Source organism: Filicampus tigris, chromosome 3 (genome assembly GCF_054856515.1).
Source record: "Filicampus tigris isolate MCC_2025a chromosome 3, RoL_Ftig_1.0, whole genome shotgun sequence".
In the NCBI taxonomy this organism is placed as follows: Eukaryota; Metazoa; Chordata; class Actinopteri; order Syngnathiformes; family Syngnathidae; genus Filicampus; species Filicampus tigris.
Window position 1 is genome coordinate 26,839,505 of NC_141219.1, and position 18,133 is coordinate 26,857,637.

Here is an 18,133-nt window from a genome sequence, read left to right on the forward strand (position 1 = left end):
GAAAAACAAAATTGACTGCATTAAATGTCACACATTCTTTTAAATCAGAGCGGTTTATTCAATTCCACACTTAAAAGATCAGGTTTCATGATAAACTTTGGCACTCCAGGTATTTCTTGGATATCATTGAAGCAGGTACAATCAATGCTCTTCCACACACAATCATAGAACTTACAGCCCATTAAAATACTCCATAAGAGTACATTACATATTTTTAAATATTTTCTCAAGTCATCTTCACGCTTTGCACAAGTAAGAACTAAAAGTGGAAGTCAACCCAAAAATGTTTTTTACAAAATTATTTTACATGTAGCCCGACTAGTCTAAACACAGCATTCTGATTGATACTGTGTTTGTGGAATATGATTCAAGCAGTAAAATCCACCTGTTTTTGTCCATCTCACAGGGCGGCCATTCTGTCGACTGAAAATTACACATGCTCAGGGTTCAGGTAACGGCCAATCATGGCTCAGCTTCAGAAAGTAGGTGAGCCGCAATTGGTCGTTACCTGAACCCTGAGCAACTGTGATGTCATTTTTAGTTGACAGAAGAGACAAAATGGCTGCCCCCGGAGATGGATAAAGGCCCAATCCCAAAACCCACGCTTGCACCTTACGGTCCTCATTGGAATGTACTCGTAGTGGAAGTGCACGTGGTGTTCGAGAGGTTACAAATGTACAAAAATTGCTGAATTGGGGGAGAGTGTGACGTCATCAACGTACGTGCCTTCGTCAACCATAGTGGCATGGTCATTTTGGCAATTTTGCTATATGTTAAAACTTCAGTAAAGAAGTAGAAAAGTAAAAACTTGTGCTCGGTCTTCCAGTCGATGAGAGCTATGGCTGTATTTGGACTATTTGCGGCTTCTGCACAATCTGCTGCGCAAGTACCGCAACTAGGACAAAATATGTGGTGACTTTAAAATATCAATTGAAATTACATATTTAATAATGATAAACTACCGGTATGTAATAATTCAATAATTACACTTGAAGAGAATTTTTTTCTGCACAGGAATTCCACAGAATGTCCTCAGTTTCCTGCTATTTTGGTCAAATCCGCAATGGAATAAATTAATCCACTCGTTTGTATTTATCTCAGAGGGTGGCCATTTTGTCATTTCTGTCGACTGAAAATGACACCACAGCTACTCAGAGCTCATATAACGACCAATGATGGCTCAGCTTCCGAACACAGGTGAGCTGTGATTGGTCGTTACTCGTTACCTGAGACCCGAGCAATTTTGATGTCATTTTCAGTTGACAGAAGTGGCAAAATGGGGGCAGCCATTTTGTCTTCTGACGACTGTAAATAACATCACAACTGCTCACAACGACCAATCACAGCTGACCTGTTTTCTGAATCTGAGCCGTGATTGGTCGTTGTGAGCAGTTGTGATGTCATTTACAGTCGTCGGAAGACAAAACGGCTGCCCCCAGAGATGACTAAAAACGAGTGCATTTTGATGCTTAAGTTATATTCCACCAATGCAAAGTTAATCAGAATGCTGTGTTTCATCTAGTGGACTTGCTGGGAATATATTCTTGAAAAAAAAATGTTTGGGTTGACTTCCGCTTTAAGCAGCAAAATGCACCCACTTTTAGCCTAGGGGGGCGGTCATTTTATGGCTTTTGTCGACTGAAAATGACATCACAAATGCTCAGTGCTCAGATAACGACCAATCACGGCTCACCTGTTTTTTGAAGCTGAGCCATGGTTGGTCATTATCTGAGCCCTGTGCAACTTCGATGTCATCATCAGTCGACAGAAGTGACAAAATGGCCACCCCCTGACCTAACTAAAAACGGGTGGATTTCTCATATTCCACAAACGCAATATTAATCTGAATGTCGTGTTTAGACTCGTGGGCCTGTATAAAACATATTCAGGAAAAAAATATGTTTGGGTTGAGTTTCCCTTTAAGTATAGATCCTAACAGAAAGGTCTTTAAAAAACAATTATGCTCACTAATAGGGTATTTAAAAATGAAAAAAAAAAAGTGTTGCGTTGCCACACTTGCCTCAAGGATAGTTTTAAGGGGCAGATTTTATTCAGTCACCTTCATGGAAACTCTCACTGCCTTTTCAATTTTTGTCTTGAAAAAGACCATATCTGATCAGTCTACTCAGAACAGCATTTTTGAATGGTGACAGAATTTTATGAATCACACCAAAGAATCTTCAGTTTGTGGAGGACAGATTGGGTCTTTATGACAATTCTACATACAAAAAGGCATTATGCTTACTTTAAATGGTCAATTTTTGCTAAGAGGTATTTGTAGGAGGCAGCCTGTGCAACACGATAATTACAACAACGTTTAAAGACCTCAGCATAAACCCTTCAAAGAAAGGACAGATAACTTTAAAAAATTGATATACACAATCTGAATCACCACTGCCAGATAGTTGTAGGCTGTAGAAACAAATACCAGAATAGAACGTGGATTTTTCACCCAGTGGTTTCAAAGGTGTGACTTGGAAAAGAGGGCGCAAGCGGTATAGCTACATCCTCAGAGTTCGCCCCTGGAGTAACGGCTGCATTTGTCTTGTTGTTCTAGAAAATAAAAAAGATTCAACAGTGAGTCGCATGGCACTTGAATCTTACTTCATCTATATATTTGTTGTTTAGAGTCAAGGTTATAATAGTTTTGGATGTTTTATTTCGTTTTGACTTTTGTTTTTCAAATTCTGTTTTAATTAGTGTTTGGAGCAGGTTTATATATTTTTATTAGTTTTTATTTTTTATATTCTCAGAAAATGCTTCGTTTTAATTGAGCTTTTATTAGTTTTGGTATAAGTTTCAATTTTTAAAAAAGTATATGGACTATTTGTTGAGTGCAAGATTAAAAAAAAAATCACTAGGTCGTGAAATAAAGTAAACTGCAATTCTCAAAGGGCGGTGTGACCTTCCTTCGTCTGCGGGGACATGCAGCATACTGAACTACGTACATTGAAAATGAACGCCAAAATGTATGATATTAACGTACAAAGACAATTAATTATAGTTCGTTTTAGGAGCATAACATGTATTTTCAGTTCGGATTCGTTTTTTGAAGCCTTTTTGTTTTTATTTTGTTTCGTTCAAATGTTGTTTTTTTCAATTTTAGTTTTAGTTATTTCGTGAGTTTCCCTTAACTATACTAACTGTTTTTAGTATTGTTGGTTACATTAAAGCACTGTGCCAAATGGAACAGGGCCTCTACTTTCATGAATTATGAATAGGTCTGGACTGAGCAATTTACGTGTATGGAACACATCCCAAAGTTCATCATTATGAATACTCAATTCAATTGTGACGAAAGGAAGTTGATTTGCCTTAAAAATTACTCAGAAACTCATAAAATTTGTGCAGTTTAGTCATTTGGTCAAAATGTTTATCAATATTGTATTGTGGTGACCCACATGGGAGAGACATTCACCAGGGACCTGTATTTTGAAGCGACGGGAGGGACTTAACATATTTCTGGGTTCAAACTGTGTAGCTTGCTGTGTCAACAGTCCGTTTTGTTGCGGCATCTCTTCGTCTCGTCATTCACAGCATCTCCACGGTATTTACAGTGGATCCATTTTTCCTGAACTCTTTGAATTTCCTCATTATGCTTTTTAGACAATCACTGCAGCATGACTAATTTTGAACCCGTAGGCTGCTGATAAGAAAAGTCTTCATACAACGGCCGAATCCTGTTGTCATCACTTTCCAGGCAATTGCAGCATTTTCACCCCTTACCTGACAGCACTTGTTCAATTTCTTCTGTTTCCTCCACAGCTGCAGGTTTTAGCAACAGTGCGAAAAAGACAGCAACCCCAATCACCTTTAAAATAAATGTAAACAAAAATGTCATGACCCAAAGATTGAAAAACACTAAAGTAATTACATTTGAAGCACTTATGGCATGGCAACAGCGACAGTATATCAGTCAGTCAGTAGCTACATATACACATTTGTCAGTTCACATACAGATTTGGGAAATAGACACTTAATAATAATCAAGGATAATGATATACTGCAGTAGCAATGATTACGACAACAGTAGTACAGTACCTCCAGAACGTACAAACAACAGCACGTCATTCTTTCCCTTTTGTGATGTTGATGCACATTTGGCATCTATAACACAAGCTTGGCACACTTTTCTGGGCTGTTTCACACATTCATGACGTCTGTCATTTAAAGTGAAGAGTTCAATCTTTGTCTCCTTTGTCAAGGCACAGTGGTCGACTGGTTAGCACGTCCGCCTCACAGTGCAGAGGTCATGGTTTTGAAGCCCGACCTTCCTGTGTGGAGTTTGCATGTTCTCCCCGTGCCCGCGTGGGTTTTCTCCGGGTACTTTGGTTTCCTCCCACATTCCAAAAACATGCATGGTCAGTTGATTGGACACTCTAATTTGCCCCTAGGTGTGATTGTGAGTGCGAATATTTGTTTGTCTCTAAATGCCCTGCGGTTGGCTGGCAACCAATTCGGGCCAATACCGCCCACTGCCCGTAGACAGCTGGGATAGGCTCTAGCACTCCCCGCGACCCTTGTGAGGATAAGGGGTCTAGATAATGGATGGATGTTTTTAATGTTTGATACATTGGCAAATATCCTGAAATAAAATGTTCCTTATGTGGTGTTGTGTGTAAAATTTTGAGGGAAAAAAATACCTCAATCAAATTTGGAATAAGGCTTTAACATAGCAAAATATGGAAAAAGTGTTGTAAATACCACAGATGCACTACAATTACGATCATAATCGGCATGAGCCAGTGTTAAATTGAGTGTGGGGTGGAACATACTGTATGTATCAGGCTGATATTATTTGCAAGCAAAACAGCAGGGAAGAGGAGAATTTTGAATATATACCCATATGAAGGATGAATATGTTTTAAGATGGACAGGTTTCCTCCAGACCCACCTTGAGAGGCTGTAATATAAAAATGCTCTGGAAGAGAGAAAGGCCCAGCGACATGATCCACTTGATGGACTTTGCTTTGCCATAGTAAAATCCGTAGAGTAAGGTGAAAAATGTCGACACGCCGCTGAGGGAAATTAACAGGAACCAGCCGAGGAACACACACCACCAAGGCAACCAGCACCCGGATGACACACTCTTCTTTTTCACCGGAGGCGGGCTGGGCCACGGACAAGGAAACGAGTTACAACATGTTCTCATCAAATCGAAACATGCTCATATTTGTGTTGGTGTGACAGGCAAAGAGCTGACCAGTAGGCAATGTGACTGCTGAAGACCATGTCGGCCTTGCGAACCAGCAAGTTGGTGATGTCTAGTGCTTGTGTGTAATCCTGTGCACTCGGGAAGTTCTTTCCATCCAACTTTTCCAGACACATACGCAGGTGGCAAAGGGCAGCTAGGAGGAACTTGCTGCAATAGACCCAATGCAGGTCACTCTCAGTTTCCCCTTGACAAAGACCAAAAGGAGAATTTTACAGCATCTCTATGTATGTCTCTTGTTTTTTTTTTTGCATGCAAATTGAGGTACCTTGCATAAAATGGATGAATTCATTCACTCTGTTCAAGGCTGAAAAGAGATCAGCAATGGACTCCAGTCTGGATATCTGTGCCATTTTGTTCCGTAGACTTCTGGTCGCCAGACTAAGGACCTCCTCGGTTTCCTGGGAAGGAGCAACAACAAATGTCAGTGTACATCAATGCATTAACAGCTGACAGAAACAATGACCACACGTGACGCAGCTGAAAGTAGCAGGGCTCCTTTTCCACAACAGGACAGCCAGAGTGATCTTACAAGGTTAGCAAAGAAGCCATGTAGCGTAAAACAAAAGTGCACCTATTGTTAAACACACCTTTAGAATGGTTGGTATGGTAACCAACCGGGGTCTCGTGTCACCTGAGCTGCTTTTTTGACACTTCGAAACGATGCGAGGTTTGATGCTTCGGAATATGGTGATGATGAGGATGTTTATTGGGAACATGAGAAGACCACTCTCGACCCCCACCATGATGTCCTGCCACGTAACGTGCAGCGAACCTGGGCAAGGGTCATGTACAAAATGCAGTTGTGAGCCAGTGCCAGTGAGCAAGTTATTCAGTAGTGCAATGGAACCCACAGTTTTCTCATGGTCATCAGTCACAACCTACTTTTATAGAAGCCACCTACCCATATTCTCGTCAGGGTCATGGGTGAACTGGCCTATCGCAGCTGACTTTGTGCATTACACCCAAGATTGGTCGCCAGCCAATTACAGGGCACAAAGACTGCAGGCAAACAACCGTTCACACTCACATTCGCAACTATTGGGGATTCAGAATCTTCCATCATTCACACACACACACAGAAATTGCCCATTTGGTGTTGGTCAGGGATTGTATTGAATGCTGACAAGTTTCAATTTGCGGAAAGGAGCGTCGACTTTGCTGGTTCAAGGTCTCAGAGAGACACCACCATAGAACCGCTCCCGAAGCACTTTCCCACCCTGGTGTCCACAATATGACATTAGAAGTTGGTTTGGTCTTGTCCACCAGATGGCCAACTATGCTCAGTTGCGTGACGCGATGGCTCCATTCAAGCCATTTCCCAGCCCATGCTGTAAGTTCTCATGATCTTCCCAACCGGAAGAAGCTATCCAAACGCTCCATTATTGGGGCCATCAGTGATGTTTTTGAGATTTACGACATGCAGAAGCATACATGCAGAAGCATACATGCCTCCGCCCGGACTGATCCAGGCGTGGTATTGGTTATGCTTCAACAGCATTGTAATTGTGCCTCTGGTGTATCGAATTGTTGTCTGGAGGGTTGGAGGATCGCTGGTTCTTATTTCCTGTCTTGGGCGGAACAGCGCTATGCTGCCATCGAGGGCGAGGCTGTGCCCTTGGGCCTTGAGCAGACACGCTATTTCACACAAGGATATGACAATCTTGTTGTGGTTACTGACCATAAGTCTCTGGTGAAGGTCTTTGGTGATTGTAAGCTGGATGAGGTAACTAACTCTCGTGTGTTCAGGCTCAAGCAACATTCCCTCCTATGGCACCTCCATGCTGCACACCAGAGCATCTTGGCAATGGAGCAGCATGCTCGCGCTATAGTCTACTGTTCTGGGATGTCTTAGGACATACATGCCACCAGGTACGGGTGTGCTGACTGCAATCGTAATGTCCCATCACAAGTGACCGCACACCCCTTGTCGTCCTGCCCGCCGTCCACACCATTCGAAGAAGTGTTTGCTGACTTCTTTGACTTCGGCGGACGCTCGGGCTGGATGGCTCAGCTGGCCTAGTTCGCCACCTCTGTAACATCTTTGCCACCTTTGACGTGTCGGAGGAACTTTCAAGCGATGGTGATCCAGAATTTATGGCGAGCCTCACTGAGGGCTTCCTTTGCCTGTGGTGCATCAGACATCGCGTGTCCTCGGTGGGTTTCCCACAGTCAAATGGGAGAGTGGAGTTTGTTGTGAAGATGGCTAAGTGCCTCCTGGTGCCCGATACCGGTCCTACGGGCAGCCTCGATCACAACCACTTTCTGCGTGCCATGTTGCAGTTGCGTAACAGCCCAGATTCGGATTACTGCCTCTCTCCGGGTCAGATCATCTTTAGTCACCCCCTCCGAGATTCACTCTTTCAGCTGGAGAAGTTCTCGAGCTTGTTATGTTCTTTGGCGCCAGGCATGGGCGGCTAAGGAGGACGCCCTCCGTACCCGGTTGTCCCGCACCACTGAGGGCTCACTCGAGGCCTCTTCGCCCACTGGCGCTTGGCGAGATGGTGTTCCTCCAGAATCAGCTGGGCCCGAGCCCTCATCAGTGGGACACATCAGGGGTGGTGGTGGAGTCTCTGGGTCACGATCAGTGTCGTGTCAAAGTTGATGGTTCGGGATGTCTGACTTTGCGCAACCGTAGATTCCTCCGTGCCTTCATACCGGCCGCCCCCTGTATTGGATAGCATCCGTCAGGTTCATTGCCGCCGCCCTTTGCCCAGGTGCGGGGGCCTGAACCGACCGCTCCGCGCACTGTGGTGCCCCAGGGGGACCCTCGACAGTCAGCGGATCGGATTATTTATACAGTATAGCGCATTTCATACAAGTTTGTATCCTGGCATAGCTCCTTCATCGTTGTCATTAAACACCATTTGACATTGAGGAGTCTTTTCCTTTAACATTTAGTCGATAAGATCTAAAATATTGTACCGATCGCTTTTATATTTTCACGATAGAACTAGACGAGAATAGGAAGTGGATATGAATTTTGGTGGCGATTGGTCACCGTTTTCAGACACTAGATGACAACAGAACGTGGCAAACCAAGCCAGTAAACAATATTACAATGCTCGCCTCCTTACTTCACTGACGTAGCCTCTCTCATGTGTCAATCAAGTAGTCGCCTCCCAATTTGGGACCGTTACAACTTGCTAAAATTTGTCACCCAAAAGAAACTCTTGAAATCACTACAGAGTTTTTCAGAGGATTGAATTTTAGTGCTGACATCATTTTGACATACAGACCTATTATATAAGCCCAATCAAGTGTCTCTTTAAGAATCACTGTAGTGTGAAATCCATTGCACCCTCTGCTGGTGAGATGGTACAGTTTAGCTATGGTTTGTAATGCACAGTATCAGCCCACACTTCTGTACATCTCTTCTCAGTGTGGTAGAGTGGATGTTACAAGTCAATACACCCGTGCTTAACTATCGGGCTTCTTTGATCTAAAAAATGAGACATTGACAAATGATTTCAAACCCTTTTTTCATCATTGTGTGACCTAAAACCGGTTGAACTCAAGTGAAAAAAGAATAAATCAATGTTTTCAAGAGGGAAAAGCCAATCAAATAATCGAAAAAATTTGGTTTCACACGTGCACACCTTATAACTGGGGATGTGGCTGTGTTCAGTATTAACCAATCACATTCAAACATAAATGGGATTCAGCACACAACCATTTAAAAGTACCTCTGGTTAACTCCAAATAAAGTTCAGATGTTTTAGTAGCCTTTTAGTAGGGTTATAGCTGAAGCCTGAAGATCAAATTATAGGCCACATTGCTTATGGAAAATCTTGAAATGACTCATTGTATCATGGTCTCATTTTTTTTTGTATCACAAAAATTTGAACAGCGGTGTGTAGATTTTTTTTTAATATCCTCTGTAGCTCATCCCAGGATCAAAAGTTGACATCAGGCAAAAGCTTTAATTAAAAGTCGTTGAGTTTATCCACGCCTAGTTAGGATGAGAGGAAATCACAATCATAGGACTGGCATGACTCTTTTACCCAGAGATCCAGCAAAACAGCAGATCTGGAGCAGTATTAATAAGACGCCTTTGCATTTAACCCATTAAGATTTAGCACGGATTCAGATTATCCCGATGCTTGACAATATTAATTGGGTCAAATCCAGAAGTCAAATTTCATGTGCATATGTATAAATCATGACAAATAGTTCTATTCTATTGTAAATATGAACTATTGGCATTCACATGCCATGAATAAATCGACATAATCAAAGCACAGTAATGATTCAAAAACAGATTTACCAATGGAGAAGACTACTGGTGAATCCTCATTCTCTGGAATGTTCCAAAAGGCAATATTGATGGCCATGGTGCAGAGGAGCAGGCTCATGCAGCAAGAAACCCTCTGAACCCGAGTGAAAGGGCTCCGCGATGGCGGATCCACGATGGACACCCAAATATGTTCATCCCTGAAACCTGTCGATGTTCGGCTCTGGAAAATATTGCTGATAATAAAGAGGCAAAGTATGTAATGACTCAAGAGTTTCGCGTAACGTGCTCATATGCTTTCAAGACATCTGAACTCACCTGAAGCAGGACACCTCATTGCTCTTTGCAGCATTGAATATCTTCTTAGCCATACCATCTCCACGGTCACTACTTATCCAACAGTCACAAAAGAAGTGCCAAACATGGTGAGTTTGGAGATCCTGAATGGTCACCTTGTTTATATACCTTGACACAAGAAGAATTCATTAAATCAGTGTCATCCAGTGGTGAGGCGTCAGGGCCAGCAAGGCCTTCTCTGCTGCCCTAAACACTAACAGAAGCACTGACCAACATTTACATCCTAAATTCCAATATTTGCTTTATTCAATTGTGTGCCCACATGAATGCATTTACCAAACCTTAGTATCTTTGGTGAGTATGATGGCTTTTTTGTTTGTCTTGTTATTGGACAAATATTGATTCTGAAATGCTCCAGATGGACAGCAGTTGCATGCTGTTATTGTGTTTTTGTATACTATTGAAGGTTTTTATAATTATGGTGTGATAATGGAGGTATTAAGATGTGGATTAACTTAGGTCTAGGTACAAAACGCACGGCCCACCACTGATGTTATTTATGCAGTAAGATCTGAATAGTTAGCAAGCATGATATGCTACAGCCATGGGCATCACACCTGTGGGCTACATTGGTGTTTCAACACTTCACTCGTGAAAGGGCTTAACACCCTCACCTTTATCACTGTTACAACAGTTGCCAGCTTTGCCACTCTCTGTCAGTCTGTCTTCATCTTTGATTTTCATGATATTACAGCGAGTCGGTTTCTGCCATGTAGACTGTGCACCTCTTCTGCGCTGAGTTTAAAGGCAATGAAAGGAGCTGCTTCTATTTGCCGGGAAGCAAGCCCTCTTGTGTTCACACCCACAACGGCGTAAACGCCCATTTCTAACTGTGTGCGTCTGCCAAAATACCCCCAAAAAATAACTGTCCACCCATGCGCACAATTACAACCCACTTGCCGCTAGTCTTGCGCTTGGCAAAAAAATAAGGTGCTACATGTCTCATATACCATGATGGATGACCTCCGGAGTTGTCGTGCTGCAGCCTAATGTTTCTCATTTCGCCCAGTGGGAAGGGTGTGGCCAAGAGAAACATGTCGACAGCTCCCCTCTCAAACACAGGCTTGTCGGGATCCGTGAGATGGTGCGCATCGCTTTGTCCCTCTGAGCCAATCAGCGTCGCCGTGACCTAGACAGACCGAGACACAATTCATGTTCTGTTCACACATCAATACACTTAAACTTAGCATGATTGACACCAGACTGTGAACTATGATTCACAACCAATTCATGAAATGTCTTTTTTTTTTGTTACAACACAAGATATATGATAGTATTCTTTTGTCACTGTTGAAACGATTGCTGTAAAGTTAGAAAGAGAAATTGGAGAAATTAACAAGTACACTGGATCATTTTCCTTTTGTGTGCCTTTGTTTGCTCAGTATTGTGTCAACCAGGGGTGTCCAAACTCAGTCTTCAAGGGCAGCTGTCCTGCCTGTTTTCCATCTCTCCCTGCTCCAACTCACTTGATTTAAATGATTGGCATCGTTACCAAGCTTCTTCAGAGCTTGGCGATGAGCTGAGCATTTGAATCAGGTGTGTTGCAGCGGGGACAGATGGAAAACAGGCAGGACAGCCGTCCATGAGGACCAGAGCTGGACATGCCCGGTTTAAACATAAAACAATTAAATCAAAAATCAGCTTTTAAAAATTATGTCAGCTTTTAACAATATTAAAGCTCAATTGAATTGATCGACAAGATAAATTGTGAGTTGTACAAAGTTATATTCTCTGCTCACATTCAGCCAAATGTGAAAATAACTCCAGACTTTTTGACGGTCTTCTAAACTCAACCCAAGGGAGGATCAGTTCCCTTGATTGTATAATTTCAAATCTATTGTGTTGATGTATAAGGGCAAATTCACAAGAATTCTGTCATTGTCCAAAGACATCTGGCCGCAACTGTATACTCCATTTTAACTCACCATTAATTGAAGAACACCTGTTAGTTTGTGTGACTTACATTGGCAGATGTCCCTGCATTCTTGCGCTGTCCAGTTTGGACACTCATCAAATAGTTGTACTGCGCACATGGGTGGTTGTCCTCCAGCAGAGTCATCTTCCTCTGACATTTGATTATTGATTGATACAAATGCATTGGGAAGAAGAAGTGTTTAGCGTATGGACATGACAGGCTATTATACAATAGGTGAGTATTTTTGGATGCTTTTGATAGTTACAAAAAAACGATTTTTGTGTGTGTCTTATGACTCACTCTGGAGAGTGATCTGCGGTCAGCATAGCACGCCCACAAGAGTGTGACCAGGTAGAGGCCAAAGAAAGCACAAAGCAGTGAGAGAACCACATAGTTTTGAGACACAGTGCCAAACAACTCAGCTGTGCGTGTCAAGTCCACGTAGTTAGGCATCACAAAGAAGGAACCCCCAAAAAGAGTGAGGTGGTTGCAGAGGCAATGAGTTTGTCCGGGAGTGCTTTGCTTGCCAACCTGGAGGTAAAAACAACATTGTGTGATATTCTGACTTACGACCAGACCCCCCCTCCACACCAGCCTCCACCCACCAACACCCGCCCCAACCCATCAACAAGGTTTTTGGCAAGACAGCCAAGGACAAGAAAAACAAGAACAAAATGAGCTCAGCTGCCTTCATCGTTTAAAAGAAGCGATCATTTGAATGTTCCTGTTTGTTGTATCTGTGTATACAGAGTGCAGGGAATGTTGTTTTGGAAGGATTTACCTGGTAGAAACTCACCTGACAGCCGTCCGCGCTCCATGTCTGTCGCTCTATGCTCCAGTACATGCACTTGGTCATAAAAGTGGTGATGCTCAGTGTAATGCCTGGCTCCCACGTGGAGTTGTAGAGCTCAATGCTAATGTACCATACCCCAGGGGTCACTTGTAACATCTCAGGGGTTATGATCCATTGATAGCCTCCTTTAGTTAGAAGAAGAATCAAACTTTCAAATATGAAAGTGCATGATCAACTGTATAACTAAATAGTATATAAATAATAATATAAATAACAGAACCGCGCAAAAAGGAAATAATCTTTACTACACAATGGTCAATTTGTGCAGTAATACATTTGAGAAAAATCTTCATCTTAACAAGCTGCAACATGGAAGCATGCCTTACTTAACCACACATCTGATCAGGTTGTCAAATTAGAATTATTTATCAAAAATCACCCAAAGCTTCCTGACAGCAAGATGACAGTGGACCAGTGACACTGTTAAAGCTTCTGTAACTAGCAAATGTTTTCAGACATTTGGGGGATTCTATTTACAGATGTTTAAAGAAGACATTTCTATCTATGATCGGGCAGTCCACCAAGACTTGAACAGTCAGCCAGATCTGCATATCATCTACATACTGCGAAATTGGGTAAGCACAGTTAAGCAACTAAACAGGATGGGACCTAAAATGCTTCTTCTTCTGTAGGACAGAATTCTGATTCTATCAGAAATTAGATTCTGTATGCTAAGGAATCGGACCACCAACCTCCTTGGCCCCTCCCACAGGTGAGGAGCCCATGGCAAGAAACGAAATATAATTAAGAGTAAATATGGCACAACAACAACAAACAAGATCAGTAAGGTTCAGGGATAATGAACCAAAGAGCAAAATGGTAAAATAACTTAATAAAGAAGCTCACAGAAAGTAAAATAACTAAACAAAGACGCTCACAGAAAGCAACATTTATCAAAGATAAGAGGATCATTACAAATTACATTTATTTATAAGCATTACGCTTACAAAAGGTTACATCTTTTTGCACTTATTGACTATGATTTCAAAAAAAGATACATCATAGCAAATTTACTGCTTGTTCCATTTAGATTCTTGCTCAATAGTTCCTGCCCCAAATTTTACAGTCTGTAAAAAATATGTTATTATGAAAAGCAATGCAATGGTTACCTAATTGGTTTAGGATGGTTATGTTGGCAAAGTAGGTGGAATTGGGAGGTGACCCTTCAGACAGAGTAAGAATCAAGGACATGTTGCCACTGGGCTCCACTCTGACACAGATGGACATCGTAGGGTCTGAGACGTTGACTCGAGTCAGCACCTTTGCATTTTCTTCAAGTACGACTGTACGGTTAATCATTGTTGGAGGGATTGGGCGAGGCATAAATATCTGTAAAGAAACAATTAGGTACCATTAATTCTGCCATTGCAGTTTTATTGTCTTGGATTATGTAAAAAATAACAAAAACGGGCATCCATACTATGATGGAAAAATATTGACAGTTTTCGAAACGGTGAAAATCATACGAAGCACATATACTTTTGATTTATGAATCCATCCATCCATTTCATTGAATTATAATTGGATCAGGATCGGTTCTTGATCGGTGATGGTGTGTATGGTTGTTTGTTTGTCTCTGTATGTGCCTTGACTTTGATATATGTGCTCTAGATGTTGTTGACATTGGGGTCAGTGCCTCAGGATTGGCAGACTGAGGGTGTCCTGCAGGGGGAATCACCCTCCAGCCTCCCTGGTAAGGTCTATTCAGGGGTGTTGGAGAGGAGGTTAGTTCAAGAAGTCGAATCTCAGATTCAAGAGGAGCACTTTGGTTTTTGTCTTGGCCATGGAACTGTAGGTCAGGTCTACACTCTCGAGAGAGTCCTCTAGGATGCATGGGAGTTTGCCCAACCAGTCTACATGTGCTTTGTGGACTTGGAGAAGGCGTTCGACCGTGTCCCTCGAGGAGTTCTGTGGGAGGTGCTTCGGGAATATGGGTTGTTCGATCCCTATACCACCGTTGTCAGTTTGGTTCGCATTGCCGACAGTAAGTTCGATTCGTTTCCAAGGACACCCTGGAGAGCCTATATCTCCTGGATGGCTTGGGAATGCTGGACGAAGTGGCTGGGGAGCGGGAAGTCTGGGCTATATCAGGAAACTCATTGATGAAATTGACATTAAATTCACAATAGAATAAATAGCATACAGTATGAAATGAGATAAGGCATTACACAAAGCACACATTTGTAGTTTTTCTTTCACTCCCTTTATAAAGTCGATCAAAAGATGCATGCATACTCCAGTGCTACAAACTCTGTCATATTACAGCTGTACCTCTATCATCTCTGTGAGATTGGACAACTCAACATCTGATTCTCCATTACTCAGTAAAAGGCTGCAAACTGTTCCAGAGATGTTGTCATCAGTTGGATGGGGATTTACTGAGAATGTAGCCATCTGACAAGCAAAACAAATGTTCAACAATTGGCGCTTCTGACAACAAAGATGGAAAAATGGGCCAATTGCAGGCATACCCACCTGAGCAATGATTCTTTCGTTTCGGCCAATGTGACTGTGAAGAACGGAATATGGGGGCATTATGATGAACTCACCATCTTCCACTGAGCCCAGAATGACATTACTGAGGTCTTCAGGGTTGTGACTGAGTGAAAACAGGGAAATCGCAATTTTGATTGTTGGAACAAAAGTTTGTCTCATCTGAGTTCTTTAATGAAAGTCAGAATCAACCTGCTCTGGTAGATGATTCCTGCTGAGTGCTTGATGACAATTTTTTCCGAGGTTGCTGAACCCAGCACCACTGAAATGGTCTGAAAAATCTCAAATATATCCTCAAATAGGGACTGCGGGATGTAGAGATACATTACTATTTTGCAGGAGCAACACTAGTGAAGTATTATGACATTTCTTTTATCCAAAAGCTTCTATGTAATCTTTTAAACTTACAGTAGGGGTAGGGTTCGTCTGGATGTCACATTTGTTCATGGAGATGTCAAGGATGCTCATGCTGCAGCTAATAATGTGACTAATTATGTCAGTGTTTTCAAGGGCAAGTTCAGGTGTCAGATTTTGAGTGCCTTTCAACAAATACAGAATGAATCCATTCTGAAACAGATGGAATTGAACCATAAGGGGTAGCGAGTAGAAAAGTAGTGAAATAATAATATTGTTCTTATTGGAAGAAGAGATTTTTTAATTTCATTTTATATTTGAGACAGAGTCGTGATTCAATCAAAGAAATGTGTATATAATAAGTGTCTCACAATCGTAATGGTACTGCTTTTGTTGAAGGTTTCCAAGAGTCAAGCACAATCTGTTCATCAAGCACAAAGTACATTCAGTTACCCACCCTACTTTCATCTGTTGGCTCTCCTGCCTCTGTTTCCATTCGCATGAGTTCATTGTCAGCTTCCTGTGGCAAATAAACCATAAATGTGAGCCCAATGTACACTAGACAACTTTATATCTCGTTAAAATTGATTGTTTGAAAATTTAAAAGCACACACCAAAAGGAGGTTTACGATGTTATAGATATGCGGAGCCATCGGGTGTTCACTCCTTTTGAGCCCTGGAAGAGGGTATGTTGATGTATGACAGTGTCACACAACAGAGATAAACAGTTTTAATTTTGCTATTCAGTCTGACGTTTTTGAGCACTCTCACTTACGTGATCTGGATGCCAATGCTTCCTGTGCCTGTGATCATAAGCAAAAGCACCACATTATTAAAATTCTCACTTAGCTTTCCACTGTCAGCAAAATGTATCTCACCTGTGTGTTTTGTGAAGACTGCAGATCTTTCCAGAAGAAGAAAAAAATGACAGTAAGTGTTGGAATTTGGAGGTTCAGTCTACGTGCAGAATCAAAAGGAGAGCTGCTCAATGATGTGACACCTACTGTGGGTGCAGAGGAAGCCACGATTCTGGTTGCAGTCGGATGATGCAATAAGCTGAAAAGGATTTTGCTTCACATATGTGCAGCTGGTGGCATCTTTGGGAGTAACAGCATTTTCTGTAGGATGTGTTCACAAAAATGCACACATGTGCACACACTTATGTGTGCATGTCATAACTGTAATTGTTGGGACAAACAGATAACTGTCAAAAATCTTAGACCAACATTCCAGCATTTTCATTTTAATGACTTCTCAAAAGTCATGTTGACAGTAACTAGAGGAGGTGGGCATTTCGTCCGTCCGATGGACCGGTCCTTCTACCCATCTATGACGGACGCTTGCTTTGCTGACATTAAACTATAGATGAGAAACTTAAAAAAAAAAAAGACGGACTAAGGGAAGTGGATTTTTGTCATCACTAACCTGGTCAAATCAGAATGGACCTCACAGTCCATTACTGAATGACGCCCGTTTTTCTGAAGAGAGAAGGAAACGCGGCCCAGACTACACTGACTCTATATGTACAGCAGGTGGCGGTATGCACCAAAGAGAGAATCATGACTTATTTAGGCTGACCATTTCTTATCCAAACGTAAATACGTAATAAGTAATAAAGTAGCAGTAACTTTGAATACAGAGTTTTACAGATAAGTTCTTGTGAGTTAAGTTTTACATTTTTATTTTTATTTTTGGAAAGAGTGGGGTTAGGAGGTTGTGAAATGGTATTTTCAGGCCCACATCCCATTTCACAAGCTGGCAGTGATACAAAAGTTGTTTGCCAGCTTCTAAAAGATAGAAGAAGAAGAAAAAGATGATGAAGAAGAAGACAACGAATTTGAAGGGGAAAAAAACATTCATTTATTATCATTTCTGCTTTATTTCGGTTTGCAATGACGAGGAAGCATTTTAATCCACCAGGATTGTACCTTTGTCAACTATGTAACACGGGATTCTAAGCAAAACTTAACCATTTTGATCAAATCAGTTCAGATAATGGATGGATGGATTGTTCATCTGTTGGACCATTTTTTTTTTTCTGGATTGATGATAGACGCACTGGCGCACGTTTGTTGTTTACTGACGGAAGCGCGCTTAAAATAACAGGACGGACTGACCGACAGACGATTAGTTTGGTCGGGCTTGAAAAATTGACGGATTGATGGATGACGGGTACCCAGGCTGCTGACGGATGACGAATGACCGGCTGGCAAACTTTAGTAAAATGCCCAACTCTGGTAACTAGCATTTCAGAGACAGATCTTACTGATGACATTAATTAGTCGAAATTAGTTCTATTTCATTTAAAATATTAGAGAACAAGCTTTCATAACACGTCAACTGTATTTGCAGACTGCCTTAAATACTGTGCACTTTTAAGAAAATCCAGATTTAAATAAATGCTAAAACAGACATAGCTGAGATCTCAAACATGTCTCATTGGCTGTACTTGCTCCTGTGTATTGCTCCTGTTTCTCATCTTTGTCTCCAGAGCAATAAAATGCACTTAATCTCAATTTAGTCTCCTCTTGAGTTTTAGAAGAGATCTCAACAAGCTTGCATATATTTTTCAAATGTTCTCAACTACTTTGTGGATTTGTCATCTCAGGCAGACAAATCTCTCTATGAGCTCAATGTAGTGTCACTCGAGCTTCTGTTCATGCATTTAAGATCAGACAGAGCAAATGAAGAGTTCTCCATACTATTAGCACTATT

At 41.7% G+C, this 18,133-nt stretch overlaps 1 protein-coding gene across 1 annotated transcript; it reads right to left on the reverse strand.

Moving 5' to 3' along the window:
• Positions 1-1,434: 1,434 nt before the first annotated feature.
• On the reverse strand, positions 1,435-16,410 carry pkd1l3 (polycystic kidney disease 1-like 3). Its single transcript, XM_086025728.1, has 21 exons — positions 16,297-16,410; positions 16,194-16,221; positions 16,033-16,094; positions 15,876-15,938; positions 15,473-15,631; positions 15,257-15,369; positions 15,047-15,170; positions 14,843-14,965; positions 13,681-13,900; positions 12,515-12,696; positions 12,019-12,249; positions 11,767-11,868; positions 10,754-10,932; positions 9,765-9,911; positions 9,480-9,682; positions 5,803-5,987; positions 5,481-5,613; positions 5,204-5,399; positions 4,895-5,111; positions 3,727-3,811; positions 1,435-2,553 (listed from the first exon to the last, which is right to left on the reverse strand). Exons 3-21 carry the CDS (start codon positions 16,069-16,071, stop codon positions 2,510-2,512), a joined length of 2,745 nt encoding a protein of 914 aa, XP_085881854.1. The 5' UTR covers positions 16,072-16,094; positions 16,194-16,221; positions 16,297-16,410; the 3' UTR covers positions 1,435-2,509.
• Positions 16,411-18,133: the final 1,723 nt, after the last annotated feature.